Source organism: Prionailurus bengalensis, chromosome A1, assembly GCF_016509475.1.
Source record: "Prionailurus bengalensis isolate Pbe53 chromosome A1, Fcat_Pben_1.1_paternal_pri, whole genome shotgun sequence".
NCBI classification, from domain to species: Eukaryota; Metazoa; Chordata; class Mammalia; order Carnivora; family Felidae; genus Prionailurus; species Prionailurus bengalensis.
In genome coordinates this window covers 207,514,393-207,536,868 of record NC_057343.1, presented here as the reverse complement: position 1 = coordinate 207,536,868, position 22,476 = coordinate 207,514,393, and the positions used below count along the sequence as shown (strand labels likewise).

The following is a 22,476-nucleotide window of genomic DNA, read 5'->3' as shown; positions in this document are numbered from 1 at the left end:
CAATCCGAAAAAGAAAGAAGTGAAAAAAATGAAGGTGCTGATAGGGAGAGAGAAAGGAAACTAAGTTGAAGAACTTGTTTCTACGAAGTTGAATAATTGCTCTGGTGATGATAGTATGAGAGTCAAAAGAGTATAGGTGGCAGACTGTAGGATGTTTGAGTTTGTGATTTAAAATTTTTTTTTCAACGTTTTTTTTTAAATTTATTTTTGGGACAGAGAGAGACAGAGCATGAACGGGGGAGGGGCAGAGAGAGAGGGAGACACAAAATCGGAAACAGGCTCCAGGCTCCAGGCTCCGAGCCATCAGCCCAGAGCCTGACACGGGGCTCGAACTCCCGGACCTCGAGATCGTGACCTGGCTGAAGTTGGACGCTTAACCGGCTGCACCACCCAGGCGCCCCTGAGTTTGTGATTTTAGAGGAAGGATCAGTCTGAGAGAATTCAGGATTCAAAGTTAGATGGGAAAGAGAGTATCAATTCAGGGTCATCTAAGAAAATCACATCAGCTTGAAAAAGATGACTTGGCAGCCATATGTAGAGCAGACGAGAGTGAGGAGGTGCCGAACTAAATCATCCAAGAGGTTTATTTGCATGAATTGAGTATTTGAATTGTAGATCTGAAGAGGGAAAATAGGTTTTCTTTCTTTCTTTTTTTTTTTTACATCAAAAGGAAGATAGATAACTTCTCTTTCTTAAGAGAGAGAGAGAAAAAAATTAAATTGTGTGCCTATCTAAAACCTAATAGGACCAAAACAGTATCTAGTGGCTGCAGAAATCTCTAATAGCATTCTTATTAACGTCTTCTTTGTAGTCAATAATAATACATATATTCTCCATCTCAGCTTTGAGCTAAACTTATGCAGTTGACTTTGAAATAGATCCATTTCATAATTTAATGAAAATAATGCCCTAATAAAAGATATGAATAAATCTATCTTTTCGTATCTTGTGGTGTGTTCTTAACATTCATGCATAATTTTGAACATGGGCAATGATAAAAGTAATATAATATTTTCTGGCATTTTCCTGATGAATTTCTTTCCAGTCTTTTTTTTTTTTTTTTTTTTTTTTTGGCTGGGGAATATACTTGCATTGATGTAATTAACAGGATTATCACATTTATAACAGTTTCTCATTTAACATGAGTATTTCTCTTCATAGGCATCATTTAAAATGACTGCATAATAGTCTGTCATTTTCTTTCCTTTTAGGTTTGTGTTTAAAGTATATCATACCCATCATTTTAATTTTCCCTGTGCTTTTTTATACTTCGATCTCAAACACAGATGTGTATGGATATATGCTAACAACACAAATGCTCGTGGAAACACAGTTACTGATTTGACTATTTTATATGGAGCAGACACTGTGAGAGGGAGTCCTCGTGCGTGTCTTGTTTTATTCTCGCGGTGATTGGCATTTGTTAGCAAATTAATTGCCTATGACTTTTAAAAATTTCGAGATTTTTGTGTCAAGATTCAGATTTATCTCCTTTCTTGAAAACAGATCACCTGTCAGTGCTAGAACCTGTAGTTACACATGGTAACTGTATGATGGATTCCTGCGTTGGTACCCCTTTTCTACAGTGCGTGTGTTCACTTCATCATCCTGCCTTCCCCTGGATGCCTCCAACATTTATATTACTTGCCAGCCCCCTCTAGGCATTTTATTTTGACACTTGATCTAGGATAAAGTAAGGGATAAATAAATGATTATCTTCTTCATCAGTGCTGGAGCTGTCATGACTCTGTTAGCCACATGTGACTATCCTGTTGCCTGCTTCAAAATTCTTGTGGGATGGCCTTTTCTTCTACTATCTATCACAGAAAAAAAAAATCCAGTTTCAGCATTAATTAGAAAGTTATAGCTACTACTGGATCACATAGAACATTCCCAAAGTCCAAAAGATCTACATGCTTCAGATCACCGATTTGCATTTCTGTTCCCTTTTATTAGATGAAAAATCAAGAGCCAAGTGCTTTTCAGTTCTCTGTTAGTATGGTTTTGTTAATTTTCTGACTTCTGGCCTAGATGTTGACATTAAACAAAATGGGAGATGTTTGTACACAAATGTATTCTGTGAATCACTTGGGATTACCATTACTGAGACCATGTCTCTTGCTTAACAAAGAATAATTATAGAATGGACTCTATTCCTTATATTTATATGGGCCTGGTTACAATGAGAGCCACAGTTGTTTTGTGTCAATGAAGAGCTTCCTTTTTTTGGAGAGGATTGTGTAAAGAAAGTATTCACGTTAAAGGATCCATGGCAAAAGATTTTGGGTTATACCCAAGGCCTTGATTTAGTCACAACAAAACTTTTCATTTTCTTTATAGGTGAAGATAAATAATGATTTTAATTATGAATTTTACAACAGTAGCTGGTCTTATGTAAAACATACTTCAGCAGAATATACATCATCTAGTAGGAAACGCTCCTTTTTTAGATCTTCAGCATCTTCTTCGTATAGTCATATTTCACATAGCAATGAAATCCAAAAGCAAAAGGTTAGTATGAAACATGAGTTAACTTTTCCATATTTTACTGCTTAAGTATTTCTAACATTAACAAAAGTGTATTTACCAAAAGGATCAGCTTTCATTTTTAAATTAGGGTAGTAGTATCTTCTTCAAAGAGACAATGTAATATATTTCCTTAAGAGGTAACATTGTATCTTGTCAATTTTCTTGGATAATATATCTATTAATACTTTGTCTTCTTTCTTTCTTTTCTTTTCTTTCTTTCTTTCTTTCTTTCTTTCTTTCTTTCTTTCTTTCTGTCTGTCTTTCTGTATTTCTTTCTGTCTTTATTTCTGTCTTTCTTTCTTTCCTCTATGACTAACCTGGGGCTGAAACTCACGACCTCAAGGTTAAGAGTTTCATGTTCCACTGACTGAGCCAGCCAGGCGCCCCTATACTTTGTTTTTCTTATTAAAGTATTTGTTCTTATTTGAAAATCTTAAAAAAGCATTACTTTCAAATCTACTAGTTAAAATTTTCTTAAATTTCTAATTTATGATTACTATACATGATTATATGTGTTATAGAATTGAAAAAATCCTGTTAATATATGCTTTCTAAACAGTAATGCTAGAATCTTTCTTAGAAGGTGCATAAACCTAAAAGATTTTAAAACACTTTGTTACTTTTGAGATACCACATTAAAAAAATGTTATTTATTTATTTATTTTGAGAGAGAGAGAGAGAGAGAATGTGTGTGAGGGCACGGGGGTAAGAGGAGGGGCAGAGAGAGAGGATCCCAAGCAAGCTAAGTGCTGTCAGCACAAAACTGGATGTGGGGCTTGATGTCTCAAACTGTGAGATCATGACCTGAGCTGAAATCATGAGTTGGACGCTTAAGTGACTGGGCCACCTAGGTGCCTTGAGATACCAAAATTTTTATCTGAGGATGTTAAAAAACTTATTTTTAGATAGTTTGTTGTTTTGAGATACTAAAATTTTTATCTGGGCAATCTGAACAGTTGAGACGACTTGTACTAATTGATGTATACCTACTGCTGATGAATTTTCAGGTTGACGATCATTCAAAATCTGCATACTTCATCTCATTCTTGAAGTCAGTAACTTGATTAATAAATCACAGGGAGGTATAAAGGAATATTGATTTTGTTTGTTTTATGACTAAGAAGCTGACTATGGGCATAAGAATTGTATAAACATTTATTGTATGTGTATTATTGTTCACAGAAATTAGGATTTGATATAAGGCTGTCTTGGACACCATTAAAAGATGCTTAGGAAGTGTTTCAAAGACCTCATATCCACTACTGGGTATTTACCCAAAGAATACAAACACTAATTCGAAAAGATAGATGCACACCTATGTTTATTGCAACATTATTTACAATAGCCAAATTATGGAAGCAACCCAAGTGTCCACTGGTAGATGAATGGGTAAAGAAGGTATATTATATATATACAATGGAATATTACTCAGGCATAAGGAAGAATGAAATCTTGCCATTTGCAACAACATGGATGGATCAAGAGAGTATAATGTTTAGTGAAATAAGTCATTCAGAGAAAGACAAATACCATGTTATTTTACTCACATGTGGAATTTAAGAAAACAAACAACAGGGGCGCCTGGGTGGCTCGGTAGGTTAAGCGTCCGACTTCGGCTCAGGTCATGATTTCATGGTCCGTGAGTTCGAGCCCCACGTCAGGCTCTGTGCTGACTGCTCAGAGCCTGGAGCCTGTTTCAGATTCTGTGTTTCCCTCTCTCTCTGCCCCTCCCCTGTTCATGCTCTGTCTCTCTCTGTCTCAAAAATAAATAAACGTTTAAAAAAAATAAAAAAAAAAGAAAACAAACAACAATGAAAAGAGACAAACCAAAAAACCAGACTCTCAACTATAGAGAACAAACTGATGGTTATCAGAAGGGAGGCAGGTGGGGGGGATGGGTGAAACAGGTGATGGGGATTAAGGAGTGCACTTGTGATGAGCACCAAGTGGCATATGGAATTGTTGAATCACTATATTGTACACCTGCAACTAATATAACATAGTATGTAAATTACACTAAAATTTAAAAAAAAGCCTCATTATAAAGTGAGGAACCATAGTATGAGATATAAATTATATGTTCACCTTACCTATAAGTCATTGTCAATGTATAGTCCTTAGGGACACATTATTTTATATACCTATTTGTGAGCTTGTTTAGTAGGGAATGAAGATGATGCTTTTTTTTCTAGTTGAGATTTTAAAGGCCATATATGTAAGAAATTATGTATCACTCAGATATTCCTATTTGGCATTCCAAAAACTCTTTAGATTGCTTCAGGTGAGTGAGCCCAGAAAAGACCTCATCATGCATCAAAAATAAAAATTCATATAGTTTGGGTTGGAGGTGGCAGTTGATGGAGACATTGAACAGGAAAGTAATTTCACTGACTTTTTATCTTCAAACTAACACTCCTTTTATTCTTCCTTCTTCCCATAGAGTCATCAATTGTTGGTTGTCCAGAACACTGTGGAAGTGGCTCAGTTTATCAATAACAATCCAGAATTTTTACAACTTGCTGAGCCCTTCTGGAAGGAACTCTCCTACCTTCCCTCTCTGTATGACTATGGTGCCTACCGAAGATTAATCGACCAGTATGGGACACATTATCTGCAGTCTGGGTCCTTAGGAGGAGAGTACAAAATTCTATTTTATGTGGATCCAGAAAAAATCAAAGAAAGTGGTAGAGTATTAAAAAAATTTATTAACTACAAGCATTGCAGGAATTTTAATGGGGGAAATAACATGTAGTTAGCTTAAACTTTTAGAGATTTAAAGTATGACAAATAGAGATTAAATTGCAAAGGAATCCAAAGTGGTGTGAATCCATTATAATCTACTCAAACTCTTCCAACTGCCTACTCTTTTGGCTAGTACCCTGAAATGTGAGATAACCATCATCATTACTGGCTGTCTCCAGGAGGTATTGATTGGATTTTTAGAATACTTTTTAATGTTTTCCATTTCTCAGCTTAAGTAATATTCTTTGAGGAAAAGCTAATAAGGTATTATATTTCAGAAATCAAAATGTTTTAAAGAAGTATTTTATTTACCTCTGTTCGTTGCCACTCACATTCCTTTAAAAAAAACCTGCTCTGGATATCACAAGTTTGCTAACTACCTAATTCTTATGGCTTGAATTTATTGGATGCCTTTCTTACAAGAGGCAAGTTACATGTTAGCAATGATCCTCACCGCTACCCAGAGAGATGGCCACTATAATTCCTGTCCCACAGACTGGGACATGGAGAGTCAGTGTTAGATAAGACTCACCCAAGGGCATATGGGTTGTAAGGAGGTCTAACTTGCTCCCAAGTCAGCTGAACTTTTTCCTTATGCTATGTTGTTGCTAGAATGGCCTGATTTTTGTTAGAATCAGTGCACACCACGGAGTTCATGATTTTTTGGACCCCATAGTAAGAGGACAGTCCTCACCATGTGTCCCGATGTGGGAGGGTAGAGGGTGGTGTCTTAGTGTCCATTCCTTCTCTCCAAAGACCTTTTGGCTGGTTTACTAATATTCCAAGTCAAACCTACTTCTTCCCAGCTTTGTCCTTCAGCTGATGTCCACACTTCCTTCTCCATTCCAAATCACCTCTTCGGGGTCTTTCTCTTCAGTCAAGTCTCCCTTACAACCTTGGAGGAGAATAACACTTACTACATGAGATTCAGAGGAAATCTTGTAACCTTCCCTTGTGGGTGAATTACAATATTTTTCTATGTTTCCATTGGCTTTTTTTCCCCCCAATGGGCTTAGTTTTTTTGTTATCAGTTAAGATTTAACTAGAATTTGAACTTTTCTAACTTCCCTGGTTGGAAATGATGTATAAGCACAAGTTTTTTTTTGTAGCAATGACAGGGACAATATTTCTTTGGAAAATTAATCCAGCAAGTGGCTTGAAATAAACTTAGTTTCACTGCCTCCCAACCATTTATTCCTTAGCACTTAAAGAAATGGGGGAGAATTTTATTAAAGCTTTCCAATTTGGTCAAAGCATATTTTTTAAGTAAAAATTTTACTCTTGAGAAGTTTCTGTCCTTCCTAAAAGTTCTAACTGAAATATAATCAAAACTCCTGAGATGTAATAGATCCCCCAATTATTCCTTAAGAAATACTGAGATTATTACAATACAGTTAGCAAAATTATATCAGAAAAATATATTTCCACACTTATTATTTTCTATCCTTCTTTAAAAAATGCACTGACAAAACTCCATTTGATTGATAATGAGTAGAAATTGTTACATTCTGAGGTTATGAGTTATGGGAAGGAATTGTTAGAAACTAGAGATAGTAAGCATATTAAAATCAAGAGATTGAGGCAGTAGACCTGAGGTTTTAGGAATTAATTACTATAGAATCAGAACCCAGCTTTTGGGGTTTCCAGTAGGTGGACTGGGACCATCACATGCCTACTTTTATCTGTTTGCTTCATACTTGAGAAGCTGACTGTATGTGGGTCAAAGATATCACTGTTCCGGGTGTTCCTTCCACTGTTTCATGTAGAAATCACCCCAGTCTCCTCTCTCTGATCCAAGATAATAGAAGCCAAAATTTGCTGAATCATTTGAAAGTAAGTTTCAGACACACGATGCTTCATTCCTAAGTGTATGCATGTACGTGTTATTTTGTTTAATAACAAAAAAAAAATATTCCTTTTTCTGACCCTTGATCCTCCTACAGCACTTGAAAATGTCCCTGTCATATCACTCTTGATTAGATGGCCACAATAGTAGAGTATCCCTATCCTCCCACCTGGCTGCATCTCAAAAGACGTGTTTAACAAATGCAGAAATAAAACCTTTAAAACTTTTCCCTCAGGTCTTAGTTCAACAGATATAAAGACATGTACTTCATCAAGTTTCAAATTTTTGTATTCGTCATCAAAGGGCAAATGCAAGGAGCTGGAAGATGCCTTAAAATCAGATTCAGGTAAATAAGAAGGCGGCAATTTGCATTACAAGCTTAATCTCCATCCCTCTCTCTTGTGGTTAATTCCTGGCCTCAAGGTCCTTTGAGATTTTATCAGGTGTTCTATCTTGTGTTTTTAAAAATGTATTTGGTTATTTTTGCCTCTGCTCTCTCTTTCATATGTCATGACAGTGAGACACTGCCATGGAAAGTTCACTGGGTATCTCCTGGGCACTGTAGATGTGTCCTCAGCATATACTACCTTTTCCACCTGCAGTGACAGTTGGCAATCCAGCCTAGAAAAAGGACACCAACAGGAGAGATTTAGTTCCACTCTGACATGGATGCTCAGATGCTGCTGCTAGTGGTGGTGGTGGTCGTGGTGATGGCAGAGGGAGTGGGGAAGGTGGTGTGCTATTCTTTGAGTGATTAGAAAGGAACTGGAAAAAAAAAAAAAACCTGATTTAGATTGTGTCTAGATGCCCTGTTAAGGAATTTGGATTTCATTCTGGTAACAAGGGGGTACCATTAAAGGATTTAGTACAGGAAGTGATTAAATGAAAGGTTAAAAGATCAAGTTGTAGAGAAAGAAGAGGGACTGAGAAGGGATAATCTGACAGGATAAGAATCAGCGAAGAGGTGCCTGGCTGCCTCAGTTTGGTAGAGCATGCAACTCTTGATCTCAGGGTCGTGAGTTTGGGCCAAAAGCCTACTTAAAAAAAAAAAAAAAAAAAGAACCAGAAAAGATCAGTAACATTAAAAATAAAGGAGAAAGAGAAGTCAATAAAGAGAAATTCTAGACAGAAGTTAAGTAAGAGAAGGGCTGGAGACTGTTCATTGAATTTGGTGATTACAACTTAACTTGCCTTACAGTGAGCTTCTTAGTGTGGTAGCAATGGACTGAGCAGGTACTAGAGCTTAAATTCTCGGTGACAGCATAAATTGGGGCAAAGGTAAAGACTGACCCAGATGCCAGAGTTCTTCCTGAGGAAGTGGGGATTCTTGGGATATTGGCAGATGACTGTAGGAAGGACGAAGACAGAGGAATGAAACCAGGTGTATTTACTCATTCACTTCCTTCATTCATCAGCTGTTTATGGAGCCTGTGGTACATGCAAGGATTTGTTCTAGGCACTGGGGTACAAGCAGTGACATGCCGGAGAAAATGCCTGTCTTCGTGGAGTTGGCATGACAGAGGAAGAGGACATGTTTTTGTTTTTGTTTTTTAAATTTTTTTTAAGTTTATTTATTTGAGAGAGAGAGGGATAGAGAGAGAGAATATTCATGAGCAGAGGAAGGGCAGAGAGAGAGGGAGAGAGAAAGAATCCCAATCCAACGCTGATGTGGGGCTCGAAATCACAAACTGTTAGGTCATGGCCTGAGCTGAAATCAAGAGTCGGACACCCAGCCGACCGAGCCACCCATGTGCCCCAGGAGGACATGCTTTTGAAAGAGATGGAAATATCGTGATCTGGAAATAGAGATGAGTGGGAGCTTTGGGAAGATAGAGACATCAGTTATCAGCTGGGCTGGCTACTGGAAGCTGCTCACCGATTTTATTTGATGTTGTGTTTAACGCACACATAACACACATAGCTAGGTATTATTCATATTCTCATTATACAGACAGGGACTCTGAGTGACAGAAAGATTGCCCACGATCACGTTTGGTAAGCGGCAGACATGAGATTCAAAGGCATGATGTGTGGCTTCACAGTCTGGGCTCCTGATTGTCGCACCATGCTGCTTGTCTGGGGGAAGAGGGCCAGAGGGAGCAGAGAGCTCCCTGAGGTATGGAGAGAGAGGATACAGGCTTAAAAATAAAATTAAAACGGATTTCTCAGAATCTGTAATTCATAAACAGGTGTGCCAGGGCAGGCGGTGATTTCTCCAACTTTACTATACGCAGGGATTACCCGGGAAGTTGTTAAGATGCTGGTTCCAAGGCTCTCCTCCCAGCTGTTCTCTTAGTGGGTGTTGAAGCTCAGAAATGTGTAGTCACTCCAGATGATTCGGCTCCGGGTAGCGGAGGGACTGAACTTAGTTGTGATAAGCTGCCTTAAAAGGGTGACTATGTGCATATCAAAACCAGAGCTAACAATGACAATGAGGACGCACTCCAGCAATTTGTCAAAAACACCGGGCTTTAATAATTTCTTTTTTTTTAAGTTTCTTTTTTTTAAAGTTCATTTATTTATTTTGAGAGAGAAACAGAGAGAGCAGGGGAGGGGCAGAGAAAGAGGGAAAGAGAGAGAATCCCAAGCAGGCTCTGCGCTGTCAGCACAGAGCCTGTCTCGGAGCTCCAACTCACAAACTGTGAGATCATGACCTGAGCCAGTCAGATGCTTAACAGACTGAGGCACCCAGGCACCCTAGGCTTTAATAATTTCTGATAAATGTACAGTTTTTGAGTTTGCAAAATTTTATGAAATTGCAAATTTTCATTAAAAGAAATGAACTAAAGATCACCCCAAATCTGGTTTGCAAGTTAGGAATTTCCAGTCATGACCAGCATAAAAATCAATTACAAATGGAGACAAAAATATTTCTGAAATTATAAGGCACTTAAATGCTGAAAAGAATTTAATTGGTATTTACTGTTTAGAACACTTTTCATGTGTTAATGTATGCCTGTTAATTAATAGCTTTTTTGCTTAGTTAATATTCCAGATGCAATGAACTCCCCCCCATTTATTTTTATTTTTATTAAAAAATTTTTTTTAAATGTTTATTTTATTTTTGAGAGAGACAGACAGACAGACAGAGAGTGTGAGCGGGGTGGGGTCAGAGAGGGAGAAACAGAATCCAAAGCAATCTCCAGGCTCTGAGCTGTCAGCACAGAGCCCTATGTGGGATTTGAAATCACAAACTGCGAGATCATGACCAGAGCCAAAGTTGGACGCTTAACTGAATGAGCCACCCAGGCGCCCCTAGCTGAACCATTTAGAAACACATTCCATGATGCTTCATCCCAAAATATATATTTATTTCCTAAGAAATAAGATAGTCTCCTGTATAACATAATGTTCTTATTATATTAAGAACATTAAGAATATGAACAATAATTCCCTAATATCAACTACTGTCAGGTAATGATTGTGTTTTTCTTTTCTTTTTCCTTTTAATAGATATTTTTGAGAGTCATTTCAGATTTACAGCACAATCGAGCAAAAAGTACGAAGAGTTTCCATATACCCCTGTCAGAAACTAAGGCCTCCCCACTCTCAGCATCCTCCACCACGGGGGTGCATTTGTTCTAAGTGATGAATCTACGTTCACATATCATCATTGCCCAAAGTGCATAGTTTATGTTAGGGTTCCTTCTTGGTGTTATACATTCTATGGGCTTGGACAAATGTATAATGCCATGTGTCTACCATGATAGTGTGATGTAGAGCAATTTCACTGTTCTAACAATCCTCCGTGCTCCAACTATTTACTCCTCCCACCCACCACTGCTGGCAATCACTGATGTTTTCATTGTGTCCATAGTTTGTCCTTTACCAGAATAGGATGGGTTGTGTTTTAGTACTTGAGAGACATTTCACTTTTTTATTCTTCTCTTTGTTTCCTTTGTGCATCCTGACCTATTTCATTTGATTTCTCCTCGTATAGGAACTCAAAGCAATGTTCTGCGAGGGAACCCATTTGTCAGGGGGGGCAGTTCAGGCTTCGTGTCTGGCCTCAGTTTCCTGGAGCTGGACAATCCTGCTGGAAACAAAGAGCGATATGCTTCGTGGGCGGAATCTGTGACTGGTCTTCCCCAAGTCATAAAACAAAAGGTACGTCCTGCTCTGTTGAGAGCACACAAAGCAGACATGTTTATTCGCATTGGGAAAATGAGATTAAATCAAGGTGGTTAAACAGAGACAGCTGTAATTGGCATTTTTGTATGCCAATTATGTTTTGTATAGCAAAATGAGTGCATACATAATAATAAGAAACAGAAGATTCATTATCTTGCATGTCCATATTTCAATTGTAAAGGTTAAATGTCTTGTAAATCCCAAGAGAAATTAGTAACAAAATTTGCATTTTAAGCTTTTGACCTAAATTTGATTATGTTTTCCTTGGTCTCTAATTCAGAGGAATTATAGATTCTTGCAAGAGGAAGGCATTTAGGCTTGTCTACTGTCTCATCAGATCACCTTTGTTCCTCTGGCCATGGCATGTAGGCTCTTGGAGACATGTAAATTAAAATAGAACAAATCTGACTGGCAGAATTTTAGGATGTTTTATTGATACAGTCACTTCTGTCATAATGCTACGTATGTGTTCCTAAAATCAGACAGCTAGACAGAATTGCACAATGAAGACCCCCTGGCTTATGGGGAAAATGGATTAAGGACACAATACTCAAAAACTTGATCTATGACACTCATTAAAAAAAAATAGGCATCAGTAAAAACAATAGTATAGCTTTGTATGTGTTAAATTGTTAAGAAACGCATACATATTAATGTAGCACAATTCTTAGAAAAAGACTTGAAGCTTGCTGGGTGCTGGGTGGGTTAGAGCCTTTGAATTATTGGGAAGTGGTAGGAAGAGAGCTGCCAGAGGACAGATGGTTCCTGCATCAGATGTGGATGGGTGTAGTATATTACACAGGCGGTGAACCGCGTGGATGCTTGAAGTGTGTGTTTGTGTGTGTGTGTGTTTTGTGTATTCCTATGTTGGTTCAGTTGTGTCCACTTTTCTGGGTTCACCTGGTTTTTCTTACGGATGAAATTGTATGAAATTTGTGATATGTTCATGGTGTTCCCTAACACATCCATCCCAGTGGAACAAATTTACCCTTTCAAAACAAGTGCTATGGCAGAACTGATTCTATGATCTATTCTTTGTCATGGGAGTCAAGAAATGTCTCAGGTTGGGGCACCTGGGTGGCTCAGTCGGTTAAGTGTCCGACTTCAGCCAGGTCACGATCTCATGGTCCGTGAGTTCGAGCCCCGTGTCAGGCTCTGGGCTGATGGCTCAGAGCCTGGAGCCTGTTTCCGATTCTGTGTCTCCCTCTCTCTCTGCCCCTCCCCCGTTCATGCTCTGTCTCTCTCTGTCCCCAAAATAAATAAATGTTGAAAAAAAATTTAAAAAAAAAAAGAAAAGAAATGTCTCAGGTGAAACTTGACTTGGACACATTTTATAATCCGCCCCCCCCCCCAAATTACAAAAGCTTCTTAAGCACCCTCCCAACACCATATCCACCCATTTGCCTCTAAGTAAGGGTAAAAGGAAGAGGCCAGTTTTCCTGGAGGTCTTATCATAAGGTGCCACCATCGATATTCACAATGACCTATTTTCAATACCAGTGCCCCGTTACAAATCTTAAAAAATTCTAAGTTGTTGATTAGGGAGGATCAGACATTCCTTCTCATTCTCAACTCTGCATTTCTCCACATAGGACTGTCACTATCATAGCTGTGCTAACTTATTATAGGTATACGTTCACGCAATGCCATCCAGTCAGTTCTTTTATAATGCAGCGTGAGAGAGTTTGGGCAGAGACGGAGGGAGATGTGGCTGGGTCTGTAAGTTATCCTCCTACTCCAGTGGTATGCTGTAGCCAGCTCAAGATGGACCCTCATAACAGCCAAAGGTGCCTATCTCTTCCCGACTCCATGGTCACTGGCATCCCAGTGGCAACCTGAAATCGGCCATGGGAAGAGTAGTTATACTGCAGAAATTGGCAAATGCTACAAATCAGAGCATTTTTGTTCTTAGGAGAGCAGATTGTTAAAGCTTAGCCAGCACATCTAGGGGCTCCAAACTGCTTTTCATCAGACATATTCAACACAGAGAAGTAATGTCTGTCTGTTTTAAATTTTGTCAGGAAGAAAGAGTCATGGTCTCTGCTAAGAGACATGTTAAGTCTCTTAGAGCTGGGTATTTAATCTTAAATTTAATTGCACTTGCTTCTTCACTGTAATTTAAGTGCATTTCCTTTTCTTTTGCCCTCTGCAAGGGTAGAAATTTACTTCCTTCAAAATAATCTTTCAATAACTAGAAAATGAATGTCCTGTTGGTTTTGAAAAATTTTATGCAAGATACAAAAAATATTCCTTCCCTGTTCACTCCTATTTTTCCCTTTGTCTTGCAAAGAAAATGAATTGCTTTCTTTTTATTTGAACAAGAAATAATTGGAATTAAGATGAGAGTGGCTTTTGATTTTTATTTTAATGGAGATTCAGCCTAAATGCCAGGAGAAAAATATTCTTGCCTAAAACCCTGATATACTGGCCATGATGTCTTTATCTGTATAGCTGACCCCTCTGTATGAGCTGGTAAAGGAAGTACCCTGTGCCTCTGTGAAAAGACTATACCTGAAGCGGGCTCTTGAGGAATATCTGGATGAATTTGACCCCTGCCATTGCCAACCTTGTCAAAATGGCGGCATTGCCACCGTCGAGGGGACCCAGTGTCAGTGCCATTGCAAACCATACACATTTGGTGTGGCTTGTGAGCAAGGAGTCCTCGTGGGAAATGAAGCAGGTCAGTGTGCTGAGTTTTTGCTAGTTATGCTGGACACTATGAAAAAGGAATCACTCTTTTCTGCTGATCCCTGAGATCATGCTTCTTTGTGTATTAATTTAGTGTCTCCCTTCCTATTGCACTTCTGGGTTCTAGCAAGGGGGTTAAGGCCCTCTGCTGTCTCTGTTTTCTTGTCTTAATGAATAGACCCACCATGCCCTCCATTCCCTGTTCTCCATTAGAATAGATTAATGCCTAAAACACGTCTCTCTTTTATGCCATAGTCAGCTCATTGAGGTTTTGTCGTAACAGGTCTGTGCAGCTAGTGTGCACATGGCTTAACCTTTCCAATCGCAAGCTCTTTGAAATATCTCTATTTCTATTTTGTATTATGTTTTATCAATCAATTACTCACAAGTACTTTATGAACATCCGCTGAATGTGCTCAACTGAAGGCTTGGTGCTTTAGAGGCACGTCAGTTCACACAGAACTATGTGAAGTTTGACTTTATGAGTAGACAAAGTGTGGGACAGTTTTGTATTTATTTATATGCCTCTCTCCTCTAGAAAACTCATTTCTTAAGGTCAGGGCTGTGATTCCTTTTTTTTATTCCCAGAGCCCAACAAGGCTTGATTCATAGAAGTCACTTAACAAATGTTTGATGAATGAATGAATACATGACTGAACTATGATTGCTTGTAGACAAGCGTCAGGAAAGCCTCCTTGCCTCCAAATGTCTTCCCAAGTAGCCTGTCTGGTAAATTGAAATTCTACCACTTTGATTTCATTCCTTTGTGGCTTGGATTTCCTATTATTTGATAAAATGGAAGCTCCCCCTGCTGGTAAGGATTGGGGTAGCGATCATAATATATCAAGCTATTGTTACCCCTGTTAATATACTCAGAGGACTACTTTATTAACTCAATTTCTAATTATGGAAGAAAGTATAAGGAAACTCATTGGAAGATATAATCACATTAGTTTAGTTTTGGTGTGTATGATACTGAGGGGTGGGTGCCGAGTGGAGGAGAGACGGATGTAGGCTACACGGTAGAAATAGGTAAGGAGCAGTAAACAAAACCATCTATCAATTGGAAGTAATGTTTCAGGAGCATGGTCTCTGAGATCTGTTTGTAACCAGGAAAGCCAAGTTCTTAGAATATAGTGCAAGTTCTCTCTTGCCTACCCCAAGGTATATGATGGGGGAAAATTCTAAAAGCACCGCTGGTCATGAATCGGCCCTGAGTTGGAAGGTGGCCAGGCTGGGTTGAGGAAGTGCCTGAAGACTGAAGGATGTTGACAGGAGGTAAAAGCATTTCTCCTTCTTATGCATTTCCTCATTTTGCACAGTGCCAGCTCTGAGGTTGGCAGTCTGGAACCCAGTAGATTATGTTCTTCTCATGCCCAACCATGGCTTTTCCAATAAAAATGTTAACAGTAGGAACTGCTGTAATGAGAGGAGCCTGGACTCGGCCATAAGACCATGTTGCTGTCTGGACAGGACTCTCGGCAGCCATTGCAGCACCGGACATGACATTTAACCCCCTTGCCTTAGATCCCATACCTATCAAATGAGAATGGTAACAGACTTCCTGCCCACCCGGATTCATTCTTGTGAGAAGTAAATGAATGGCATGAGGTATGACAAAATGCTCTGAAACAGTTCTAAAATAATAAACAAATTTAAGATATAATTGCAAGAAGTTCGTTGATGCAGCCTTAATATCAACAAACCCAGTCAATGTGCAGAGACATTATGGTCATTGAAGAAGACCTCCTGAACGGAGTGAAGGTAGTATGTGCCCAGACTGTCCCCTCCCTCAATAACTGCCTGAGCATGAAGCTTAATACTAGACTCTGAAATCTTTCTCTCCAAGTACTTTCTGAACAGTCTTTCTCTTATCTTACAGGAGGGGTTGATGGAGGTTGGAGTTGCTGGTCCTCTTGGGGCCCCTGCGTTCAAGGGAAGAAATCAAGGAGCCGAGAATGCAATAACCCACCTCCCAGTGGAGGCGGGCAGTCTTGTATTGGAGAGCCAACAGAAAGCAGGCAATGCGAGGAGGAGGAACTCCAGCATTTGCGGTAATGGTGACCAGATCTCCTGGCAATAGAATAGAGTGCCCTCTGCAGGGAGCATGGAATATGTGATTGCTGCTATTAAAAGATTTAAAAATTAAATGGCAATTTTTATCAGTGACTTTGCCTTTAGCAGTGGGGTCAGTTGAAGGAAGAAGGCGTGTGTAGACAGCTTGCACTTGTGTGTTTCAAGTTTTTCTGATAGAGATGTTACAAAAGGCTGGGTAACTAGAAGGTCATCTGGCCAAGGGGATCTGAGCAGCAGCTTTGGCATCAAGCAGATCTAACACTTTGCTGTGTGACCTTGGTAACACCTCTAAAATTAGTATAATCATAGAAGGTAAAACAATAGTAAAATGTCAGAATTAAATGAGATTCAGCATAGAAAGTGATTAGCACAGTGCCCAGCACATAGTAAGCATTGATTAATAGTTGTATTACTCTTCAGATATACCAATCCTATTCATTCATTTTTTCATGTATTCATGTATTCATGTATTCATGTATTCATTCATTCATTCATTCATTCATTCATTCATTCAGGATTAAGCATAAAGCCAGATGCTCTAGATGGCTAATATCTTGACTGATTAGCCCAGTTGTCTGACACCAACTTCCCATTTGCCGGGACCTTGCAAATTCATCAAGTCTCCTGACTAGGAAGCTGGAGAGCATATGGAATTACTGTAGGAGGAGAAGCTACCTTCGGGGAGCATATCTCTGGGAGGATGAGGGTCTCCAGCAGAGGAGGCCTCTATGGACTGGGCTTCTTTTCCCAGCCACTAGACATGAAGCTGGAAGGAAAGGAGCATCCTACGGAGGCACTGAAGGAATTCTCACTCTTCTTGGTGCTTGGAGGGAGAGAATGTTCTCCTCCTCCTGCCAGTACAAAGAGGAAAATCATGATCAATACTTCACATTTCTGAGTTTCCTCAAAGTGTGGAAAGCGTATAAGGAACTCAGCTGAGAAGGAGGCAACATTCACGGGCTATTCTGTAATGCTTTCCCTCAGATTTCAGATCTCTGGAGTGGAGGTGGTACTGGTGGCACGTTGGCTTCAGAGACCATAAAACTATTGTTTAATGATGGATGTCACTGGGATTACCATTATTATGAGCTTCCTCTAGAGATTGCCTTGCGGGAGGTAGAAAGAGCATGACATTAGGAGCTGAACCGACTACAACATGAATGCAGCCTTGGTATTTCTTACCTTGTAATCTTGGACAAGTCATTCAAACTTTCTTTTCGTCGCATACCTCATAGGGTTACTGTGAAGGTGCATCGAGATGTTGCGTATTTATAGAGCAACTGCCAAGTTGCCTAGCAGAGAGTAGATGTTCCCTTTCTTGCAGGGTCACTAACAGGAATTCCTTTATTTTTAATCCAGAATCAATTCTGTGTTAAAGGCACTTCAGAACCAGACAGCCGAAGAAAAAGTAGGTCTGAGGCAGCTGGCCTCTAGAAATCCCATGAAGTAGGTGTTTTGTCCAGAGACTTTTATTTCCTTTTCTTTCTCTTTGTTTTTCATACTACTGACTTAGTAGCTATTTTTTGGTAGTTTATGTTTGAATTTTCTATCACAGGATATGATCAGATATTGATCCCGAGAATGACAAAAATAGCACATCAGCATGTTTACAGGAATGGAGTTCTTTCAGATGTTAATGAAAAATTCGCTGTGGTGCAAAATATTTATTATGCTGTGGAAATCCATCACATTAATTATGTTTTGTTTCCTTTTCCTTTCAGATTGCTTGAACCACATTGTTTTCCTTTGTCTTTGGTTCCAAAAGAATTCTGTCCATCACCTCCTGCCTTGAAAGATGGATTTGTTCAAGTTGGTTATGAAAGATATATTGTTTTCCTCTGCATATGCTCTTTGCTCCAAGTTCTCTCTCTCCCTAATGTCATAATCGATTTCCTTCTTCCATGATGAAATAGTGCTACAAATAGTTTATATGTGCATTTTAGTTTTAGTGGTAAGGGTTTTAGTTTGTGACTTTACTTCTTTGGCCAAGGTGATTAGAATTCTGCAGAAGGCAGTATATCTTCTGCAGTAAGGTAAATCAATACTGCTGCCCAATGAAATTAGAAATGTAATCATGCCAGAAGGCTGTTAAACATTTCCATTCTTAACACTAAAATAAGAATCCATAAGCAAGTTCTGCAGCAAAGAGGACTTTCTCTATTCTTGCCACTGAGAAATGTCTTTCTAAAGATTTTTTAAAAATGTTTATTTATTTATTTTTGAGAGAGAGAGAGCAGGGGAGGGGCAGAGAGAGAAGGAGAGATTGAATCCCAAGCAGGCTCTGTGCTGTCAGATGCAGGGCTTGAACCCATGAACTGTGAGATCATGACCTGAGCTGAAATCAAGAGACACTTAACTGACTGAGCCACCCAGGCATCCTGAGAAATGTCTTTAAAAAATTTTTTTCAGAAATTTTGGGTTTGGGAAGAAATATTGGGTTTATTCCAGAAGCCAATAAGACATTTTGCCAGCATTGGTGAGATATGGGTCATTATACTTGGAGCGATTTTCTTGTTTAGGAAGGAACACAAATCACCTGCCACTTGTCATTCTAGGGAATTTTCTTGGCCTTGCGGCCATATTAATTTCTGCTCTTCTCACTGCTTGTTGTGATGAGGCTTTGGCCTCAAGCTCCAATGAAGTCTCCTACTGGCTCACGTAGGAGGCTTTCATCAGGACCCTCTCAGTGCCGCCAGCCTTGCTTTCTCAGAGGGTTTACCTTTGAAATTCTAGGCCTTTAAACACACACACTGACATTTTGCTGAAGTTTCCCCAAATGTAGATACTGTTGGGAAATGGAAGAGGGCTTCTGTGTGTGTGTTTGTGTGTGTGTGTGTGTGTGTGTGTGTGTGTGTGTGGACAGAGGGGAATGAGCCCAACATCTCTAACACTCATTCTGTCCCAATACAGTCACCACAATCTACTAAGTTCCTGAAGGAAACACAGGCTTGGTGAACAAGGCCAAACAAACTCATATACTTCAGCAAACCATGAACTGTTGTCCCAAACTTCAGTGCATGTGGTGTCCTGTAAGGGGCAAGGGTTCTGAACACTGCCCCATGGACGGACTACATCACAGTCACACAGAGAACTTAAGAATAGAGATTGCTCCTTGCCCCTTACCTTCCTTTTTTTTTTTTCTTTCTCATTCTGTAGGTTTAGGATAGAGCCTAAGAGTTGTGCTTTTTTTTTTTTTTTTTTTTTTTTTTAAATTGCTACTAGTGGTTCTGATACAGAACCAAGTTTGACACTGTTATAACAGTCCCTTCTGTCAGGCAGATGAAGGCCTATTGGCTAGAACCAAAGCAAATCAACTGTCCTTTCCCAATTTATTCAAACTCAAGTATTAACCTGGGCCCTTTGTTTCCTACCAACTGGAGCCAGACTGGACCAGGACTGACAGTGAATAGTAGAAGGCACCTTGGGATTTGGTTCTAATGCCTGGAGTAGCCAGGTGCTAATGCCTAGCTCTCAGCCCTTCCCCAGGCCGATTTTCTTTACCACCCCTGGGGTGGCAGAGAGCCCCAAGAATGAGGAAAGGAACTAATAGAGATCCCAAAAGAGCATGATTACCCCTTTAAGTTTCAGCTTCAAATTCTTCCTTGCTTCACCATGAAAGCTCACCTCCTGGCATGTCCTTGAATCTGGCCCAGCCACAGTGGCCCTTCCCTTACAGGGTAGGGGCTGGAGCTTAGGATAGGAGAAGATCAGCATTACACTCCCTCTAAAAGTCATCAGTGAGAAACTTAAACTTTCATAAACATGCTGATAGGATTTGCACATTTCTGTCTGTTCCTACCAGCTTTTATTAGGCGGTATGGCCAATGAGCAGCCCATGACGTCTTACTATGAAGACCTGACCAACAAGTACATTTCCGAGATCTGATAACAACTGTCTTTTCCTGGAACATGCAGGGGCCGGGGGGGAAGGGACTTGGGCAGTGTCCACAAAAGTAATTTTGGTAAAATGCTTAGTACAGTGCTTGGTATTTGGGGACAATTAATAAATTATATGTGGCATTAATGGCTTTATTTTAGTTAATGGTAGTACCAGTGTCATTGACTAGGACCATACAGGGAAAATTGTTTTTACAGATAATTTTTTAAATTAGTTATTTGAACTTAGTTTGCCTGATGACTAAAAGAAGGCATCACTTATAGCCCAAATATATCTAAAGAAACTTTTTTTAATGCAAAATAGACATACTCTCTCTCTCTCTTTTATTTCTCTTTAGGATGAAGGTGCCATGTTTCCTGTTGGGAAAAACATAGTATATACTTGCAATGAAGGTTACTCTCTAATTGGAGACCCTGTAGCCAGATGTGGAGAAGATTTACAGTGGCTTGTTGGGGAAATGCATTGTCAGAGTGAGTGGACTTGGTTGTAGCATATAACTTAAGATGAGAGAATAATGTGGAAGGGAATGAATCAAGATGAATAACCGCTCACTGTGTGGCCCGTGTCTTGACATTCCTTTCCTGAGAAGCTCATATGCTCCTGTTCAAGTTTCAGCTGTGTCTTGAAAAAGCCCTCAGCAGTCTCTAGTTGATAGTGCTTCTGTTAGGCGAGGCACATTTCACTGCAATTTTAACGTTTCTGGTGCAAATTCGAATAGGCCAGGGAGCTCCATTCTGGCTAAGACCTTCAGAACATCCCATATAGTTCAATTTCTAGGGATGTGACCAAATCAGTGTACTTCCTTGATTGTCCTGCAGTATTAGTTGGTTCAGCAGATGGATAGAGCTGTAGAGATACATTTTTTTGCTATATCAGTTGGTCTAGGCCATGGAGAAAAACCTAGTGTACACATGAACATCTTTTTCTTCTTGGGTATGTACCTCTGAATAAAGTCTCTGAGTCATACGATGTACATACATTTAGACTTAGATGCTACCAGACTCCCAAATGGTTGTACTAATTTACATCCCTACCAGGGTCTGAGAAGCCAAGATTGCTCTGTATCCTTATCAACACTTGATATCAACAATCTTTAAAAAATTTTAGCTATACTGATGAGTGTGTAGCAATATCTTATTTTTTAATTTTGACTTTTCAATTTATATTTTTCCTGGTGACTATGTTATGATGCCTGTTTTCATGTTTATTTGCCATTTGCATATCCTCTTTGATGAAGTGACTGTCCAATCTTTAGCTCCCCTTTTCTGTTGGTTTGTCTTTTTCTTATTTGTAGGACCTCCTCTCTTCCTCTTTGTTTCTGTCTCTATCTGTCTCTCTGTCTCTCTTGCCTGGAGTCCTTGAGCAGAAATTACTGAAATAGAATATAAATATTTTCTAGCTTACAGTAACAAAGCCAAAAGTTGGTTCTTTGAAACATTTAATAAGATGCTTTTGCTTGAAGAGATTTTTTTCCCTTTATTGTGAATCTGCTGATAAGAAGTTGACCCAGTCTTTGTTCATCTTAAAATGTCTTTGTTTTATCTTCATTTTTGAAGGATGTTTTTATGGGTAAGGAATTCTAGGTTAGCAGTTATTTTATTTAAGCTCTTTAAAGATTTTATTCTAGTGAGACATTCACTCTTAGTCATACCACTTCTGGTTTGGAAATCTTATGTCTGGACACTTTTGAGAATTTCTCTTTTTTTCTGGTCTTTGGGTTTCAGAAGCACCTCCACAGTGATGTGCTGAGGTGTGATTTTCTTTGTCTCTACCCTGGTTAATATTTGAAGCACTTCTTGAATCTGTGCTTTTATGTCTTTTGTCAATTTCAGGAGCTTCTTCGCCATTGTGTCCTCAATTATTGCCTCTGTCCAATTCTTGCCCATTTTTCCTCACAAGACACAAATGATATATTTTTTTAGATTGTATATATTACTACATTATTTTGTTTTACATAATTTTTTTCTTCTCTCCGTTTCATCCTAAATATTTTTTAATTGATCTAACTTCCAGTTTATTAATTCTCTGTACACTTGTATATAATTTGCTTTTAAGAACTCTGTTGAGTTCTTAATTTCATTTTCCAATTCTAGATATTTCATTTGTCCACTTTTCTATACTTGCCTTTTCTCCATTGAAATTCTGTGCCTTGTCATTTAATTTTTTCCCAACATGTAAATCACAGTTATTTCAGGGTCCATGGCTGTTAATCCCATTCTCTGGACCTACTGGGGGTCTGTTTCTATTGTCTTTTTTGGGGTTTTGGTGAATTCTTTTCCTTTTAAATGTCAGAATAGTTTTGATTAAATGCCAGACTTTATGTGTGAAAAAAATAATGGAATAGTCTGAGGTTTTGGATGATGTTCTCTTCCTCTAGAAAAGACTTGATTTTGTTTCCTGCAAACAGTGAGGCTGTTTTATGTCTGGTTTACCTTTATTCCTAGGGTGTAACCATTAAGGGATCCTAGTGGAAGGTCTGAGATATCTTCCTAGGTCCCTCCTTTGTGACAGGACTGGACTCTACCTCTTTGTCCCCTAGCCCAATTAGACTGTTAAAAACTCTACT

At 39.0% G+C, this 22,476-nt stretch overlaps 1 protein-coding gene across 2 annotated transcripts in view; it reads left to right on the top strand.

Annotated features, from left to right (window-relative positions):
- The window catches only part of C7 (complement C7), a 57,395-nt gene that overhangs the window by 22,130 nt on the left and 12,789 nt on the right, over window positions 1–22,476 (top strand). For both annotated transcript variants that reach the window (XM_043599302.1, XM_043599311.1), the window contains 8 exons: window positions 2,341–2,511; window positions 4,970–5,213; window positions 7,353–7,463; window positions 11,058–11,224; window positions 13,700–13,928; window positions 15,819–15,990; window positions 17,734–17,821; window positions 20,248–20,380. In XM_043599302.1, the coding sequence (XP_043455237.1) occupies window positions 2,341–2,511; window positions 4,970–5,213; window positions 7,353–7,463; window positions 11,058–11,224; window positions 13,700–13,928; window positions 15,819–15,990; window positions 17,734–17,821; window positions 20,248–20,380 (1,315 nt within the window). The remainder of the gene's footprint in view (window positions 1–2,340; window positions 2,512–4,969; window positions 5,214–7,352; window positions 7,464–11,057; window positions 11,225–13,699; window positions 13,929–15,818; window positions 15,991–17,733; window positions 17,822–20,247; window positions 20,381–22,476) is intronic.